The sequence below is a fragment of the Scyliorhinus canicula genome, chromosome 9, assembly GCF_902713615.1.
Source record: "Scyliorhinus canicula chromosome 9, sScyCan1.1, whole genome shotgun sequence".
In the NCBI taxonomy this organism is placed as follows: domain Eukaryota; kingdom Metazoa; phylum Chordata; class Chondrichthyes; order Carcharhiniformes; family Scyliorhinidae; genus Scyliorhinus; species Scyliorhinus canicula.
The window spans coordinates 148,948,498-148,968,583 of record NC_052154.1 but is presented as its reverse complement, the minus strand read 5'-3'; the positions used below and the strand labels follow the sequence as shown (position 1 = coordinate 148,968,583).

The 20,086-nt window shown below is 46.6% G+C and overlaps 1 protein-coding gene across 1 annotated transcript in view; it reads right to left on the bottom strand.

Moving 5' to 3' along the window:
- kiaa1549la (KIAA1549-like a) overlaps nucleotides 1-20,086 on the bottom strand; it is a 335,236-nt gene that overhangs the window by 43,982 nt on the left and 271,168 nt on the right. The window contains exons 17-18 of the mRNA XM_038807890.1: nucleotides 8,197-8,547; nucleotides 1,720-1,814 (exon numbers count right to left, since the gene is read on the bottom strand). Coding sequence (XP_038663818.1) covers nucleotides 1,720-1,814; nucleotides 8,197-8,547 — 446 coding nt within the window. The remainder of the gene's footprint in view (nucleotides 1-1,719; nucleotides 1,815-8,196; nucleotides 8,548-20,086) is intronic.

The following is a 20,086-nucleotide window of genomic DNA, read 5'->3' as shown; positions in this document are numbered from 1 at the left end:
AAGGGTAGCAAGGATAATCCAGGGAACTACAGGCCTGTGAGCCTCACGTCAGTGGTAGGGAAATTACTGGAGAGAATTCTTCGAGGCAGAATCTACTCCCATTTGGAAGCAAATGGGCGTATTAGTGAGAGGCAGCACTGTTTTGTGAAGGGGAGGTCGTATCTCACTAACTTAGAGTTTTTCGAGGAGGTCACAAAGATGATTGATGCAGGCAGGTCAGTGGATGGTGTCTATATGGACTTCAGTAAGGCCTTTGACAAGGTCCCTCATGGCAAACTGGTACAAAAGGTAAAGTCACATGGGATCAGGGGCCAGCTGGCAAGATGGATACAGAACTGGCTAGGTCATAGAAGGCAGAGAGTAGCAATGGAGGGGTGATTTTCTGATTGGAGGGCTGTGACTAGTGGTGTTCCGCAGGGATCAGTGTTGGGACCTTTGCTGTTCGTAGTATATATAAATGATTTGGAGGAAAATGTAACTGGTCTGATTAGAAAGTTTGCGGATGACACAAAGGTTGATGGAATAGCGGATAGTGATGAGGACTGAGAAGAGGATACAGCAGGATTTAGATCGTTTGGAGACTTGGGTGGAGAGATGGCAGATGGAGTTTAATCTGGACAAATGTGAGGCAATGTATTTTGGAAGGTCTAATGCAGGTAGGGAATATACAGTGAATGGTAGAACCCTCAAGAGCATTTTCAGTCAGAGAGATCTAGGTGTACAGGTCCACAGGTCACTGAAAGGGGCAACACGGGTGGAGAAGGCAGTCAAGAAGGCATACAGCATGCTTGCCTTCATTGGCTGGGGCATTGAGTATAAAAATTGGCAAGGCATGTTGGAGCTGTATAAAACCTTAGTTAGGCCACACTTGGAGTATAGTGTTCAATTCTGGTCGCCACACTACCAGAATGATGTGGAGGCTTCAGAGAGGGTGCAGAAGAGATTTACCAGGATGTTGCCTGGTATGGAGGGCATTAGCTATAAGGAGAGGTTGAATAAACTCAGCTTGTTCTCACTGGAATTACGGAGGTTGAAGGGCGACCTGATAGAGGTCTACAAAATTATATGGGGCATGGACAAAGTGGATAGTCAGAGGATTTTTCCCAGGGTAGAGGGGCAATCACTAGGGGGCATAGGTTTAAGGTGCGAGGGGCAAGGTTTAGAGGAGATGTACGAGGCAAGTTTTTTACACAGAGGGTAGTCGGTGCCTGGAACTCGCTGCCTGAGGAGGTGGTGGAAGCAGGGACAATAGTGACGTTTAAGGGGCATCTTGACAAATACATGAATAGGATGGGAATAGAGGGATACGGACCCCGAAAGTGTGGAAGATTTTAGTTTAGACGGGCAGCACAGTCGGCACAGGCTTGGAGAGCCAAAGGGCCTGTTCCTGTGCTGTACTTTTCTTTGTTCTTGTTCTTTGTTCCTGAGATCTCTGCACTCATTGTCCATCCCAAACTTTCATTATTCAGCTGTTGAAGTTCTAAGCTCTTCAATTTCCTCCCCAACTTCACCCCCTCTCCGCCTTGACTTCCTCCTTTAAGAAATTCCTGAAAACCTAGCTCTATGTTCAAACTTTTATTCATATTCTCAAATATCACGTGGTTCAGTGTCAAATTTTGTTAATAGCGCTCCCACCAAGCGCTCTGAAATGTTTTATTACATTAAACGCACTACATAAATGCAATGCATTATGGGTTAATAAAGGACTCAATGCATTACCGTCTGAGGGATGTAACTGCTGCTGGGGCATTTCTGGGAGGAACCGGGGGTGGGGATCCGACAGACATTTCTGGAAGCTGAGAATATCTGTAAGCCTAGAAAGAGAATGAAAGTGGTGAACCATGGCATCCAAACAAATCTTAGCAATAACTTTCCTAGCTCCTTCAACTGACGTTTACTAAATTCATATCAATTTCTCATTCTGTTCACATTCACTTTGCCTGGAACATAGGAACAGCAGGAGACCATTCCATATTTCCACACCCTAGAGCCTGTTCCAAATTTCAATCGGACCATGACTAATCTGCATTTGATCCAGATCCCTGAAGCCCTCATCCAATAGAAATCTGTGGCCCTAAGTCTTGAAAATTTCATTGATGTCCAGCATCCACAATCTTTGGCGGGAGAAAATTTCAAAATGTCCTCCAAACTTTGTGTGAAGAAGTGCTTTTACTCCTGAACAAACTAGCTCCAGTTTTAAGAGAGTACCCTTTACCAGAGGAAATGGCTTCTCTGTTTCTTCTCTATTCAATTAATTTACCATTTCCTTGACTTGACCATCACCTAACCTTTTAAAGTCATGAGGAATGCAAGACAAGTCTGTGGTGATATGCATCACTGTAAATACACAAGGGGTTAATGTAAATACACGTAGACTAGATAGACACTAGAGGGAACACCAGAGACATGATACACAGACATTCAACCAATAGGCCAGTAAGATAGGACACGACCAATGGGCATTCACAACGCACACAGAGGTGACACCACCACAGGAGGGCATTACACCAACCCATATAAAAGGACACAGCACACATGATCTTCCTCTTTCCAGTGGAGACACTCAGTGAGTACACAGGGTTGATTTGAAACACATCACACCCACCATGTGGATTGTAGCAGACTGGTTCGTCAGTCTGAGTAGCTATAGCAGGATTAACAGGAGAGTCGAATCCAAGTCGGAGAATTTTCAACAGTTTATTAAATGTGCTAAAGCTATCTCCAAGTCTGAACCTTCCTTTGTCAGCGTGCACATCAAGGAAGCAGCTTATGCTACATCAAGAGCATAACAAAACATGGTACCCAGGAGTGACCTGTTTCAATCCATATAGTTACAACTCAGCAAACAGCAATGGCACCCAGGCAAGATGATGTTCGGGATTCTGGTTCCACAGCAGCTCAGGTACCAAGGCAATCTCAGTGAAAACTGGCGTTGGTTCAGGCAGAGATTTGAGATCTACCTGCTAGCGTCCGACCTTGACGGCGTGGCGGAAGCAGAGAAAATAAAGCCTCTACTTACCATCGCAGGTCCAGAAGCAGCTGAAATCTTCCAGACCTTCAAATACGCAAAGGGGCAAAACAAGAGCGATTTCCAGGCAGTCCTGGACAAATTCCAAGAATTCTGCGAGGGACATACAAGAAAAACGGTAAAAGAGGCGCCAAAACTCACCACGAGGTAGGCTTGCAGCAGAAAACTGCAGTTTTGATTGGCGGCCACCTTGGTAAAGGTGCTGCACATGTGCAGTGGAGAGAAAAGGCCCCAAGTAAAGGAACAGCGATCTAAGTATGCCCAATCGCTTCCTACGACCTACATCACACGCTTCGTGGCGTCAGAGGCCCCGGACCACGCCCACTTAAAGGGGAAATGTCCCAAAACACAAAAAAAAAAATTTAAAGCCGTAAAACCCGATTCTTTCACCTGGAACGACAGCACAATGCCTGCAATTCGACCAGTAGCTGAAGGTAACCTCCACAGAACCCTGCAACAAGCAGATAGCACGACCCAAAGAGATGATACAGTCCTTGAAGACTATAACTCAGACTTTGAATTCTTCTTTGAATATCGCGAGCCCAATGCCAGCTCCGACACAAAATGTGATGATATGGTCTTGGAAGATAACGACTCAGGCGAAGATTTCACCTTGGGAGGTGGTTACTCCAGTACCAAATCCGAACCGCAACTAGACGTGTTGTACATTGACGACCCAGACGACGGGTTCTTCGGATTGGGGAATCTTCAGCCCAGCATATATGACAACACGACTCGTGAGTGCAGGATTATGCTGCGGCCTGATGCCAAGAGACAGAGAGCGGTACAAATCCACAGATAGCGGCCTGCTGCCACACAGAGAGTGGTCCATGCACCACAAAGAGTCCCCGACTGCACACAGAGAGTGGTCCACGCACCACAAAGGGTCCCAGCCTCAACACAGAAAGCGATGAAAGACTCCACAGCAAGACAACTGCACGTCTCCACACAGAAAGTGACTTCAGTGTCACAAGTCTCCATGATAGAAGCAACGCAAGACTCCAGAGCGCAGTCTTTGCATGAACAAGAAGTGACTTGAGTGACACAAGCCTCCACAGAGAGCTCGTGGACGGACTCCACGATGGAAGGAATGCAAGACTCCAAAGCGCAGTCCTTGCATGAACAAGACTATGAGGGTCTAGCAACCTCCTCTGAGAAACCAGCAGCAGACGATGCAAGTCTGCCACGCTCAAGTTAACAACAGAAAGACCATGACAGTCTGCCATGCTCAAGTGCACAAGAAGAAGACTATGACAGTCTACCACGCTCCAGTGAACAACAAAGCGACTATGACAGTCCATACAGATTGTTTGAGAAGAAGACTCTGACAGTCTGCCCAGCTCAAGTGAACGACAAGAACATACTGAGGCTCTACCCACTGTATGTGAGACAAGTGGCAACGGCATCCCACTTCCCATACCAAATGTGCAATGTGACAGACCTCAGCTAGTGTGTACAGAGGCACTTGACAATCACAGTGAGACTACTGGTGACTCCAGTGACACCACATTACTTCAAACCTCATTCACTCGAGCCTCTCAACAAGAAAATGCATTCCTGAACGTTTTGACTCCAGACATGGAGCATCAAGAAACCTCAGAAGATGCAAGTGAACCTGAAATGACTCCAGACGGGAAGTGGCAAGAAACCAAAACTGACTCAGGTGAACCAGACCAGACTCCAGACGGGGAGAATCGACAAGCCAAAGCCGATTCAAGTAAGCCGGACATGACTCCAGACAGGGAGCGCTGCGAACTCAGTGAGGGCATGCTCAAGGAAACAGCCAATGCCACAAAGCACGCTGACACGAGTAACTGTGTGAAGGACTCATATTATCCACAGAGTGTGGTCCTTGAGCGCAGCAGACACAACAACAGGATCATCCAACACAACAACACAACCTATGTAAACCACCTCAAAGACAATAAAAAGAAGCATACCAGCGGCAACAACGTCGACAACAGGCACGACAAAAACAACACCAATGGAACAACGACTGGTACGACATGGTACAACTCTGCCCATGAGGGACACTGTTACTGCTCAGCTCAGTATAGTGACATACCATGGCAGGACGACACAGATTGCATACATCGCTACCACAAGCATCGGAAGAAAAAAAGACTCCAAATCAGACAACAAAGTGATTTGACCACTTCTTGGTTCCTTACGCACAGGGACACTGACGGCGTACACAAGGACATGCCACCGTCAACATCACCAACTCACCAACCAAACAAGAAAGACACTTGACCATAATAATTAATGAATTTTAGACTCATACATATGATTTGATGATCGCTGTTATCATGACTTGTACATAGCATCACTTATCTACCTGTTTTTGTTCAATTTTCTTTAACACTGTACAGAAAATATGTAACACGACAAAAAGGAGGATGTGGTCATATGCATCACTGTAAATACACAAGTGGTTAATGTAAATACACGCAGACTAGATAGACACTAGAGGGAGCATCAGAGACATGACACACAGACATTCAACCAATAGGTCAGTAAGTTAGGACACGACCAATGGACATTCACAACACACACAGAGGTGACACCACCACAGGGGGGCATTACACCAACCCATATAAAAAGGACACAGCACACATGATCTTCCTCTTTCCAGTGGAGACACTCAGTGAGTACACAGGGTTGATTTGAAACACATCACACCCACCAAGTGGATTGTAGCAGACTGATTTGTCAGTCTGAGTAGCTATAGCAGGATTAACAGGAGAGTCGAATCCAAGTAGGAGAATTGTTAACAGTTTAATAAATGTGTTAAAGCTATCTCCAAGTCTGAACCTTCCTTTATCAGCGTGCACATCAAGGAAGCAGCTTATGCTACGTCAAGAGCATAACAAAACAAAGTCTAGGCAACCGGCCTCATAATTAAGGACAAAAGCTTCACTCTGAACAGAACGACATGAAACCATGGTTTTGGTTGTGGTATGTGTGGTCAAGTAGTTCTGCAACTAATGCGCTCCCCTCCCCCCCCCCCCCCCCCGCCCCCATTAAATGTCCCCCAACCAAGTTGGTTGACGAGGGCCTTTCCTCGATTATTGTATAAGGATAGTTTTGTGCAGATCTTGGGTCAAAATGTAATTAGGTGCCTTACCATGTTCTAACACCATCCTTATATAATATTGATTTTACATTAATTACAGTTAAATAACGAATCAAGTGCTAATTTGGGAAGCGCAGATAGTTTAAGGTCTGAAGCTTCTCTGAGGTTCTTCGAGGCGCTATAGCACCACCACTGGAGGGAGGGTGCAAGAATTATTACTGGAAGTGCAGGTTAGTGGAAAATTTTTGTTTTTTTATATCAGACTCGATCTAACCGAATCGGAATAGAGTCTGGGGACGAGCGTGTTTAGCCGTGTGCTTCCCAGCATGGCAGTCCCGAAAAACACCACGCTATCTACCAGGCACCTGGTTTGATTCGGGGCCTCAGTGGTGAACTCCCCTACAAGGCCGCACTTAGTACCGTTTCCTGCACTAAGGGGCTCCGCTCGCCAGAACTCAGTGTAGGGAGAGACCGGGATGCCTCTTTTAAATGTCACAATGGGCGGGATTCAGATTGTGATATCTCGCAAGATTAGGCAGTAATAAATCTAAATAATAAATTTCAAAGGACATGCAGTTCCAAGGAGGGCTTTCCAAAGCTTTCCATGTTAACTACTTCCGGAAAATATGACGACATTTTGGGAGACCTCTGTGCTGATTGTTGAAAGAGTCACTTATTGAAAGAAATGACGTGTTATTATTATTCCAACAAATATTATTAAACGCAAGTGTCACAAAAACATGCTTCACTTGCCTAGTCCCTGAGCTCAGGAGTTCCCTCTCTAAACTTCTCCGCATGGCTTTCTTGCTTTACGATTCTCCTTCAAACGTACTCACTGACCAAGCTCACCACCATCAGCCTTAACATTGCCTTATATGGCTCAGTGTCTAATTTTGCTTCATAACTTTGTGTTGTGACCTGGGACATTTTAATACATTAGATGCACCATGTATATATATTATGTATAAAATATAATGATCCGCAGGCTTCATGAGACCTTGTTAGGATATAAGGACCCATTTAAAAGACTAAATTCCAAGTGTTTTATTGACACCTGTTAATTTGCATTATGTTGACGGTGGTTCATTGAAGAAAATAACATTTAATTATTTAACAATTCCCAGGGGAGTAAAATCCATACCGGTTTTCTTTTTCACATTTACGTTGTAGGAATCAATGAAGTTAAGAGCTGGTTTACTGATTATTTTTCAGCCCTTCATTCAGCGCACAGTTGTGATTCTAAACTTAAGATCTCCTAGAATCAATACCTTCCACAGGAATGAATGGAGACCACTCAGTCCCTCAAGCTGATTTCACTATTCAATCTGATCATGGCTGAGCTACATCAGAACTCCATTAATCCACCTCAGTTCTGCAATCCTTAATATTGTTACCTACAAAGAAATCAGTTTTGAACTGTTTAATTGAACCCCAGCCTCAGCAGCTTTTTGAGGGAGAGAGGTCCAGACTTTGTCCTTCTTTGTGTGAAGAAGTTCCTCCTGACATCAATCCTGAATGGTCGGGCTCCAATTTTAAGGTTATGCTTCCTTGCTTTGCATTCCTCCTCCGGAGGAAATAGAGGAATCTCGGTTTCTCTATTAATTCCTTGGCTGGGATTCAATAGGGAGGCGGTGGCCCCATGCACCAGATGGGAAGTGCGATGAGCGATAAAAGTCTGGTGAGACCCTCTCAACAGGCCCTGAACCCATGAGCTTACTTTCTGGTCATCAGGCAGTCAATTTGGACGGAAGCCATAGTTTCTGGCCTGGATAAGGAGATATTGTCTTAAAATGAGAGTCAGGCCGTTCAGGAGAGAAGCTTGAAATCATTTTGCCTCACAAAGGCCGAAGTGTGAACTCTCACCCATAAAAATAAATAAATCCCAATTAATGAATTGAAATCTAATGTTAGTAGGCTTTTCTGAGGCAAGGGTATAAAAATGTATGCAACCAAAGTGGGTAAATATAATTAAAATATAAATCAGCCATGATCTCATTGAATGATGGAATAGGTATGAGGGGCTGAATGGTCTTCTTGTGTTCCTTGTTGCTATGTTCCATAATGCGATGCTTGAAGAAGATGCAGTACTCACTGGTCTGGGCAAACTATATTGGCACATATCCTGTCCATATGCAGGAACCCACTGGAGTCCAGCCCTCGATCTGCTCATGGTTCCTGGGGCACTGGTCACCAGCTCCGTGTAGGGTAACGGCTGACCTGTGGCATAGTGCAGCTGGTGACGGCCGTGAGCGACTCGGCCAGCAGAGGCCAAGCTAAATGCTTCCTCCAGCAGCTGATGCATATGCTGCCTGACTTCGTCAATCGACGGTTGCGAGCTGAGGGTGGAAGATTCCGAGTGTCCTTTGGCCTGTCTCGCTCGGGTGGCAGTCCGAGGCTCTGCTATTCGGTCCACGTTCGTTTCTTCTGTCAATTCCGGCTCCGTCTTCAAAAAAAGGAAAGCAGTGTGATAGAGAAAAAGGAAAAAAATCTTAGTCAAAGAATGACTTACGTTTCTACAGTGGCTTTCATGGTCACTGAATGTCGCATAGGTGCTTTCCAGCCAATGATGTACTTTTGTCAAATGCAATCACTGTTGGAATGCAGGAGACGGAGCAGCCAATTTGCACACAGCAAGATCCCGAAAGCATCGATGTGATGATAACCAGGTAATCTATTTTTGTGATGTTAGTTAAGGGATAGATATTGGCCAGGACACTCTTCTTCAATCTAGTTGCCAGTCACCTAAGACGGCAGAGGAGACCACAGTTTAACATCTCATTCAAACGACAGCATCTCAGACAGTGCTGTGCATCCTCAGTGCCGCATCGGAGCGCCAGCCTTGATTTCTATGCTGAAGTCCTGGCGCCAGACTTGAATCCAGAACCTCGTGTCACACAGACAAGCATATTACCAGTTGAACCATAGCTGACATGCTAAGTGTAGTAAACATTGTAATGTGGGAAACAGCAGTAGCCAAACTTTGCACAGTGATGCTCACCAGGTAATCTGTTAGAGTGATATTGATTGAGGGATAAATATGCGAAAGAAGAAGAGGAAAAGAAAGGAAGCACAAGTTGTGGTGCTACGGGATGAGATGTGACATTAAACTAATACCCAAATCCTGTTTTCAGACAGGTGCTAAAGATTTTACAGCGCTATTTGGAATGTAAATGAAAATTCTCCTTGCTGACAGGACTTTTCCATTGAATATCATAATTGATCTTTCATTTATTTGCATTTTGCAAGAACTTGATCTACACAAAATAGCTGTCACTATTGTCAACACGGAAAAGTTGAATACCATTCAAAGCATCCCACTGCACGTGGGGTGCTTGGGAACGTAGAAGGAAATTTAGTATATACCCCTGTAAGGTAAATAGGTTGCCTTGCAAGACTTTCATACTTTTCACAGCATTGAACCCATCTCAAACCAATTGAAAATCCATCCACATAGTGTCTGCCTACACAAGCTAACTGATTCTGGATAATATTTTAATAATTGGTCACAGAGCTAGTTTATATTTCACACTTCACGAAGCACTGGCTTGCTATGAATATTATATGAACCCAACCAGGCCCTTGCTACAGTTCTGTGTTGAATACGGTCAGTTGGGATAACATAGCAGCTTCATAGTCACTCAAGCTGTCCTTTTATTTCCAGATTTCTTAAAGCTAATTGCAAATATCTGGAACTGCTAAGGTGGCACCTGATCTCTCATTCTCTGGATCATTAGTCCAGTAACATACCCAATACACTATTAGGCCCCAGCACCTTTACCATAGTAACCCACCGCAGGAGCACTATCAAACAAAATTTGGCACTGAGCCACATAAGGAGATATTAGGACAGCTGACAAAACATTTGATCAAAGAGATAAGGGTTTAAACGAGCAGAGAGAGGTTGAAAGACGGAAGAACTTCAGAGCTTAGAGCCTAGGCTGCTTAAAGACATGTCTGTCAATCGCGGAGCAACTAAAATTGGGGCTGTGCAAGTGACCCGAATTGGAGGAGTGTTGAAATCTCCGAGGTTTGTGGGGCTGGAAGAGGTTAAAGAGATAGAGCTTCGAGAACAGGGATGAGAATTTTAAAACGGAGGCATTGCTGGACCAAAACCAACGGAGATCAGCCAGAATATGTTGATGGGTGAGCAAAATGCAATGCGAGGTAAGATACGAGCAGGAAAGTTTGGATGGAATCTGAAAATTGGGAGGACAGCCAAAAGTGCCAGATAGTTACATCTTGTGGCAACAAAGGCATGGACAAGACTTTTAGCAGAAGGTGAGCTGAGGCATACGGCAGAGGTGGGTGTTGCTGCAAGAGTGGAAGTTGTGGATGGAGCAAACATGTGGTCAGAAGTTCAACTTGGGGGGCAAATATGGCACCAAGGGGATAAGGTTATTTATTGCTCATACAATACTCTAATCAAGAAACTGATGTGCACACCAAAGTGTCTGAATTCTCTTGTGGTGTCTATTTTGTTCTAACTCCGCTCATCGCATTAAAGGACCGAGGCCGGCATAGATTAATGCCAAACAAAACTGTGTTTAGTATCAAGTCAGAATGTGGATAACGGAACATTTTTACACTGTTAAAACCAAACATCGCCAACTCCACATGTGCAATTGACATCCCAAACTACTTCATCATGATGGACGTGATGAGAGACGGAGAAGTGAGGGAAAGACAAAGCATGCTATCTAAAAAGCAGATTGAAATATAGGTTTTGAGGAGGACTTTAAAGGTGGCGAGAGAGGCAGCGGGACAGTATAGGGCCAAAATTACAAATGATGAAGTGGCCATAAATAGAGGGAGAGAATAGAGGATGAGAAAAAGGCCAGAACTAGAGGACATAGGGCACAGTCACACAGGGCTGGATGTGTTTCGGGACAATGTTTCTACATTAAAGACACTCTATAAGTTATTGTTCAATTAGCTCAATGACAGTTCCGAATGTTACAGTAAGGGCAGTTTTGAGCTCGTGTTCGCCGTCCACGTAAACAGCGATGTGGGCGACAGTCGGGAAATGAGATTCTCGCCGGCGAGGTCTCTTTTCCATGTCCCTCACACATGATTCCATTTCAATAAATGTTAATAAATTTGCATCTCATAATAGGGCTTCCCCACAATATGTTCCCCCCTCACGGAATACACATTCCAAGCTGACGTGGTTCACAACAGCTATTTAAAAATTTGAAGCAGTCGAGGGGAACCCACCGGGTGTGCAAGGGCAAATATAGCCCCAAGGGGGAGAGGGACATGCCTGGGCAGGCAGTGCCAACCTGGCAGTGTCAGGGTCGAAGTGCCTGCCTGGCAATGCCAGGGGCAGGCCTTCTGGGGAGCCCATTGGGGTGGGTACCCCTTATATATGGTGGGGGTGTGCGTGCCCTGATGCTTTAGGGTGGGGGGTGCCCCAATGGTGGGGGAGGTGACCCGAGGCTTATAGGGTGAGGGGGGAGAGCAGATGATTGTTGTGGAAGGGCTCAATGCTTGTGGAGGGGGAGCATCCAATGGTTGTTGGAGGGGAGGCGGTAGGGCGCCCCGATGATTATGGGGTTGGGAGCCACGATATTTGCGGGGGAGGGCCAGAGTGACGGTGTAAACCACACCCTAGATTTGCAGTAAAATCTGGAGGTAAAACAAGGCTGTGCAGCTGGAGAGCTACACACCAGCGTTCTCACCTCAGCCAGTACTCACTGAGAGGAAGTTTATGTCCAGTATGTGAAAGCACAATGTTAAACTGAAAGCGATGTGGACATGGCTATGTCATAACATAAGGTTCTATGTCTCTGCCATTCAACTATATCTAATGTGATGGGGAAAAAAATTAAATTACGGCTGGAAATCTCCGGCCTTTGGGATTCTCTGTTCCCGCTGGCAGTGCACCCCCGCCCCGTGGGTTTTGCTTTCGGAAGTCCCATTGACAAGCTGTGGGAGTAGAGAATGCCGCTGCCAGCAAACAGCGCTCCACCAAGAAACACGGAGCTGGGGGACCGGAGAATCCAGCCGACAATGCAGCTTGCAGCAGTGATAGGTTAAGAAATTACTGGAAGAATGAAATTTTATTGTGGTGAATTTTGCACTCTGTTTAACCCATTTCTGCCAAGATAATTGTGATTTTGGACAGTTTTTCCAGCTGTTTACAGCCTGCTGTAAGGCTGCCTCCTAACTTCATATTTAAAGTTACTTTAAACTATACTATTGAGTACACTTTTATAGTGGCCAGTACCTTCCATTGAAAATCTAACAATGACTTGAATTTATATAGAGCCTTTAGCATAGCAAAATGTTCAAGGCACTTCACGACAATGTTATCAGACCAAAATTGACACAAAGTCATGGAAGGGTTATGAGGATAAGTTGTCTTATGAGGAAAGGTTGAAGGGCTAGGCTTGTATCCGCTGAGTTTGAAGAGTAAGAGTTGACTTGATGAAATTCTGAGGAGAATTGACAGGGTGGATGTGGAGAGGATGTTTTCACTTGTGGGAGAATCTAGAACTAGGATCTAGAACTGCTTAAAAATAAGGGGTCGTACATTTAAGACAGCAGTATTTTTAAGGCTGAACTAGATATATTCTTGATTAACAAGGGGGTGAAAGGTTATCGAGGGTAGTTGGGAATGTGGGGTTATTGAATGGTCGAGCAGGCATGAGGACTTGAGTGGCCTACTCCTGTTCCTAATTCATAAGTAAGTGAGAAAAAGCTTCATCAGAGATATATGATTTAGGGGGTCTTAAAGGGTGAAAGAGAGTTGGAGATGTTAAGGAAAGGAATTCAAAAGCATGAGAACTAGATGGCTGAGGGGGCGCAACCACCATGGACAGGGCACCGGGGAACGGGACCCCCAAAAAAGGCTAGAGTCAGGGGAGTATTATGTTTGGGATGGGGAACCATAGTCTAAGTGGTTGCAGCAATAGAGAACGGTGTTCAGAGCATGAAAGCTTTAATTACAAGGATGAAATGTTTAATTTGAAGCACTGGGGACCAACAAGCCAATATAATTCCAGACACGGCGTGTGATTAATGAGCTACCAGTCCCCAACAATAAGATCAATTGACATGCATTCTATATCAATATTTCGTTAAGGCATTTGGACAGATACATGGATAGGAAAGGTTTGAGGGCGACACGGTAACACGGTGCTTAGCACTGTTGCTTCACAGCGCCAGGGTCCCAGGTTCAATTCCCGGCTTGGGTCACTGTCTGTGCGGAGTCTGCACATTCTCCCCGTGTCTGTGTGGATTTCCTTCGGGTGCTCCAGTTTCCTCCCAAAAGTCCCAAAAGATGTGCTTGTTAGGTGAAGTGGACATTCTGAATTCTCCCTCTGTGTACCCGAACAGGCACCGGAGTGTGGCGACTAGTGGTTTTCACAGTAACTTCATTACAGTGTTAATGTAAGGCTACTTGTGACACTAATAAAGACTATTATTATTATTGGAAGGATATGAGCTAAATGCAGGCAAATTGGGTTAGCTTAGATGGGCTTTTTGGTTAATATGGACCAGTTTGGGCTGAAGGGCCTGTCTCTGTGCCATATATTCTATGATTCTATGAATATGATAAAACTGGCTCACCTTCCTATCTGAATCCGCCCTGAAGAGGGAACACAGGAACATCTGGATTGTCGCAATGCTGATTTAGCTGCTCTACATGGACAGCTTTGATTCTCAAGCAGTGAAGTTGCTCATTAATCACCACATTCAAGGGACGTTCGGGGCAGTGTCTTGTTCTCCCATGAGGTTAGAACACCAGTCCATTGAATACACTCTACTGCACTCACTCCTCACCCATGGTGCGGGTGAGGGGTGCACTCAGACTGCTGAGGCTCTCAAGGGTTGAAGTGCTTCATTCAGGTGGAGTTGAGAGAGACAACTGTTGTGATGAGGCTATTGTGTGAAAGGGGAGGGAGTGAGACTCAGCAGAAAGATGCTCAAATAGGGGATGTGGTTATATACATACATGCATATCTATATAAAGCTGTTCATCAATGAATGTAATCACAGGTATGACCTCCTGCCAGTGGGTGGCGCCAGACATACATCATGTCACTGATGTTGGTAGTAGGACGGATAGTAGGACAGTCGCACTTATTGCAGCTCCCCAGGAACTTGAATAACTTTGTTTGTCTACAGATCTGTTAGTTACCCTCCCACGTGTTTAACAATAAATAATCATTCTGGTTGAACATATATGCATTGTGTGTGTGTCTCTTCATGATCGGGGGAACCACGGAACACAACAGAGGATGGACATAGGTAGATGTCCCAGATCCTCAGAGAACTGTGGGTCAGGGCATTGTCAGGCCTCCCCATCGCTCACTTTTATGTTCTCTTACTTTCAGTTTTTGATTCTGGAGAATCATACAGCCAGTCAAGCTGGCAATTCTATTGATTGTGATCAATCAGCAACAGCGACATCGATATGCCTGCCACATGGGGTCAGGATCATCACCCTGAAGAGGAGGAACCAAGGCCCATTCATCTTCCGGGAGCAGTGTCACAGATGGCAGAGACTTCGAGGAGACACCACCGGCCATGAAAGCTCTGACATAGAACCTCCCACCTCCGGATGTCAGAGGTCCAGTGCCAGAGAAGACTGCATTTGTCCCGGGGGACAGCTGACCTCCTGTACTGTGTGATGCAAGCGTTGGCACATGGACTGAGAGGTCAACCATAGCTTGCGGCCCTGAAAGTCACTGCCGCTCTGAACTTCTATGTCAGTGGCTCATTTCAGGGCTCCATGGGTGACCTGGGTGGCATTTCCCAGACAGTCGTGCACAAGTACATTCAGAAGGTCACAGATGAACTATTCGCAAGGGCCCACATGTGCACCAACTTGGACTGGGGCAAAGCGAGCTGGGACGTCACGGCCATGGGCTTCACCCACACAGCAGGCATGCCCCAGGTGTCATCAATTGCACCCACATGCCTCTGCATTCCCCACGGTGCCTGAGTTGTTATTTTTGAACCACAAGGGATACCACTCCCTCAATGTTCAGCTAAGACCACGCGTTGCGCATCATGCATGAGTGTGCTTGTTACAGGGCGAATGTGAATGATAGTTACATCTTGGGGTGCTCGCAGATCCCAGCCATTCTGAGGGAAAGCAGTGGCTGGAGGGAAGGCTCCTCGAGGACAATGGGTACCCACTCAGGAGGTTACTGATGACCCCAGTGTGGAGGCTATAAACACCCGCAGAGACTTGCTACAATGAGGCTGAAGCATCTACACATGTGCTGGTCAAGCAGGCAATAGACTGTTCAAGAAGCAGTTCTGCTGCCTGGGTTGGTCAGGGAGAGCCCTCCAATAAAAGCTCCAATCCTGCAATCATTGTGGCTGCTGTGCTCTGCACAATTTGGCACTGCAGTGGGGAGAGCAGCTGGACCAGGTGGAGATGGAGGAGCGTCAAAGAGGGGTAACCCGTGGAAGAGGCAGAGGAAGGTCCTCGTGCGATGGCCAGGACCTGCATGGGGCGCTGGGCTCGGGATACCCTCACTGATTCTCTGTTTGGTGATAACTAGGCCCTGGGTGTGAAGACCTCTCCCAACATTGAGTCTCACTTCTTTTCACTACAGCGGGGCCTATGGGAGGTCATCAAACAGTCGCTCCATTCATGGGAAGGGCTCTAAATCGGCTGACCAGATGCTGCAGAAAAATGATGATAGCCTGCAGTGATGCTCATCTTAACCTGCGTGAAATGGCTGACTCCTGTTGACAGAGAGCCGAGCGCGACCTGCCACTTAATGGAGTGATCAGCTGCGACCGCCTCCTCAGAGATCAGGGGACCTTGTGTGTTTCATGACCTCTTGACGAGGTGGACAGACCCTCGCATGCATTCAGCCAATGGCATCCTCATAACTAGAGAATGCTGGTACACATGGAAGGCCTGAGTGTTGGTGTGGGGGGTGGGGCAGCCTTCCATTGATGGGGGAGGGGGTGTTAGAGGGGGATGGGCCTGCACCTGAAACGACAACAGCATTACTGAGTCATCAGTGTGCGAGGTGGAAGAGACATAGTTCTGCCATTCACACACTGCACATGGAGGAAGCGGTGTGTCAGCGTTGGGGTTTGTGGAGCCTGGTGCCATGACATGACATGACATGAATCAGTTATTATCCATACTTATTACACGGTTCCTGGTAATTATTGTCTTAAAGACCCTAGATCTCTGCTAGACGGGCAAGCTTCTAAATATGCTAATTACATCCGGTTCCTTTCAATGGTTCCCTTTTGAGATTCCATGGGCAACATGTCAAGGGCTATCTCGAGTGCAATCCCTATAATGCCATCGTAGTCATTTTACAATTCCAGACTTGTGACAGTCATCTTTTGGATCAGCAAAGTTCATTTTTAAAGAAGCAAAAATAAATAAAATTTGATTTACAAAGTTCAGTATTACTTTCATGTCTTAGGGACATGTCAGTAACCAAGACAATAAGGGATATGGGCAGTGGCAGGCATATAGAGTTAGGTTTCATATCAGCCAGGCTGCAGGGAAAAATGGCCTCCCCCTTCTCCTAAATGGAATGCTTGCTTCTATGCCTTGTGGTCCACTCTTTTGTATTTGTTTGTTACTATTGCTAATCCCTTTTTCATGGACTCTGGGATTGCCTAATAACTCATGCTGTGGCAATATCAATTTTTAGCTTTCAGGAGAATCTACCTATTCTCTCCAATGGGGCTGCGTTGAATGTTGTATATGAATGCAGGCTATTATTCTTGTGGTGCCCTTTGTCACTATGAAAAGGACTCTCTACCACTTCAAAACAGTTTATAAAACGCTTCATGCAATACAGACCAAAATGAAATGCCCATCAAAACGCACACGCTTTGATTATCAAAACGCACATGCTTATGATTATGATTTTAATTTATTTATTTTACGTGTTTATTGAAATGAGCACAGTGGACTCAACGACAGGGTCAGGGCGGCACAGTGGTTAGCACTGCTGCCTCACAGCGGCAGGCACCCGGGCTTGATTCCGACCTCATGTGACTGTGTGGAGTTTGCACTTTCTCCCCGTGTCTGCGTGGGTTTCCTCCGGGTTCCTCCCACAGTCCAAACTTTGGTCCTAGATGGGGATACGGGGATAGTGTGGGATTAGGGTGCTCTTTCAGAGGGTCGGTGCAGACTCAGATGGCCGAATGGGCTCTTTCTGCACTGTAGGGATTCTTTGAGGATGATACCAGGTTATTCTACCCTCTATGGCCACTGATGGCATGCGCATGGTGACGACCTGCCAAATAATGTCCCCCTGGCCACCCCCCACCAGCCCTCGCGGAAGGCCCTCACCCCCGCCGGCACCAGCAGCACGGCTCCTGGCTGACTGCAGCAGCGCTGGACACGGTCCGCAGCCGCCATGCTGGGTTCCTGACCGCTGAGACCCCCCCCCCCCCCCCCCCCCAAGCGGTCGGGAGCTCAGCCCATCAGTTGCAGAGCATCAGGGGAGGGCCTTCAGGTGATGTGGCAATGCTGTTCCAACGGTGCGCGGCGCGCGACGCAATGCCGCTGTTTCGGAGGGGACGGAGGATAGAAATCTCCGTCAACCCGGCGCCACCCCCGATTTCGCCGTTGGAAGGGATTCTCCGCCCGATCGTCGATTACGATCTTGTTCTTCCAGGTGGTAAAGGTCAAAGGTTTGGAAAGTGTGTTGAAGAAGCCTTGGCAAGTTGTTGCAGTGCACCTTGTATATTGCACCCATTGCTGTCACAACATGCCAATGATGGAGGGTGTAAATGTTTAAGGTGATGGGTTGCTTTGTTCTGGATAATGTCAAGCTTCTTGAGTGTTGCTGAACCTGCATTCATCCAGGTAACTGGAGAGTATTCCACCAGACTCCTGACTTGTGCCTTGTAGGTGGTGGGCAGGCTCAAGGGAGTCAGGAGGTGAGTCACTCACTGTAAAATTCCCTGACTCTGACCTGTTTGTGTAGCTGCAGTACTTATATGGTTAGTCCAGTTCAGTTTTGGTCAATGGTAAACTTCAGGATGTTGATGGTGGGAGATTTAGTAATGGTGAGGCTATTACACGTCAATAGAAGAAGGTTAGATACTCCCTCTTTAGAGATGGTCATTGCCTGGCACTTGTGCAGCGCAAATGTTACCGTATATTAGCCCAAGCCTGAACACTGTTCAGGACTTGCTACGTGTGGGTATAGACTGTTTCAGGATCTGGGAGATTATGATTGGTACTGAAAACTATGGAATCATCAGTGAACATCTTCACTTTAGACCTTATAATGGAGAATTTGTATTTGACGAAGCAGCTAGGATGATTGGGCCGCGGTCACTACCCTGGGAAACTCCTGCAAATCCTCCTTATTGGCTCTCTCACCATCTGCCACTGTCAGATATGGCCTTCAGGACTCAGTTAGCTCAGCCAGTGCTTCTACCAAATGATACTCAACATGGAGGAGTATTGATTCAAGAACTGAGGGAAGGCTGTCGATGGTATTCCCTTCAGCATGTTTGATCAGATCCCCATGTTGGCCCGCAGTCAAAATTGAGGACACCCAGTGTCGCTCCCTCCTGGCTGGATATCACTGGGCTGCCACCTCTAATGGCTCTGTCTTGCACTGGGAATGAGTTTGGGATATTGCCTGTCAGGTTGCTAATTTTGGCTTGCCCAACCTTGGCAGAAGCCTCCCAAATGTTAGTGAGGTGCACTTTGTAGGGTGAACTGGGAAGAATATGCCTTTGTTGTTTCAGGGTGCTGAGGTCAATGTAAGGTGGTCCATCCGGTTTTAATTTTATTTGACTCATCTATAGCAATTTTGCACAATCGAGTGGCTTGCGAGATCAGTTCATGTGGCAACTGAGAGCCAAGCACATTGTTTTGCAGTTTTGAGTTACAATCTGCCCCAGATGGCAGATTTCCATCACTAAAGGACATCAAATGTGTTTTTACAATAATCCAGTGATTTCATGACCATCATTACTGAGATTATGTTTTCACCCCAGGTTGATTTAATTAATTGAAATGAAATTTTCTACTGTCCTTGTGGGATTCATACTTAGTTCTCTGAAGCATTTGTCCAAGACTTTGGATTACCAGTCCAGCGGCGTTACTGCTAAGTTACATCCCCATTGGACTCAATGGGCGCGATTCTTTGCTGCCCAGGCCGGGTGGGAGAATCGCGGGCGGGCCGCTCTGGCACACCCAGCGATTCTCCTACCCCCCCTGTTCACGCTGGCGGCAACCACACCTGGTCGCTGCCGGCGTGAACATCGCGCGAAAGGTAAGTTTGGGGCCTGTGGGGGGCGGAGAGGGGATCGAGCACCACGGCTGTGCGAGGGAGGGGACTGGCCCGCGATCGGTGCCCACCGATCGTCGGGCCTGCATCTCTAAGAGACGCACTCGTTCCCCTCCGCCGCCCCGCAAGATCAAGCCGCCACGTGTTGCGGGGCAGCGGAGGGGAAGACGGCAACCGCGCATGACGCCAGCCAACCTGCGCATGCACGGCTGGCGTCACTTAGGCGCCACCGGCCGCGTCATTCTCGGCGCGCTGCCTTGACGTCAGCGTCAAGGCCCGGCGACCGAGATCCCCGCAACGCCACTCCTAGCCCCCTGGGAGGGGGGGGGGGGGGAGAAATAGGGGGCGAGGAGTTTCACGCCGGCGTTGGCCGTTGCGGAGAATTTCGCCCAGTAACTTGCTTAATGACTTCAATGTCCCAAAAACGACTCAGCTTTTGTCACGTCCATAAGATATAAAAGAGATCAAAAACTGTTCAAATCAAACCGTACTTTCTTCTTATTTAAAAAGATGGACTTTGCGGGACCAAAAACATAGCTACTACGGATCACATGATTTGCAAGTTGGCTACAGGTCTGGAAACTTCCAACAATAATTACAAGACAAAACTGAACCTTCATTCTTCTGGAATCTCGCTTCTTTCATTGTGTAGATTGATTACAATGAATGGAATACAAAAACAACAGATGGTGTCTCCCCAACCTTGACTTATGACAAGGAGAAAACCATTGA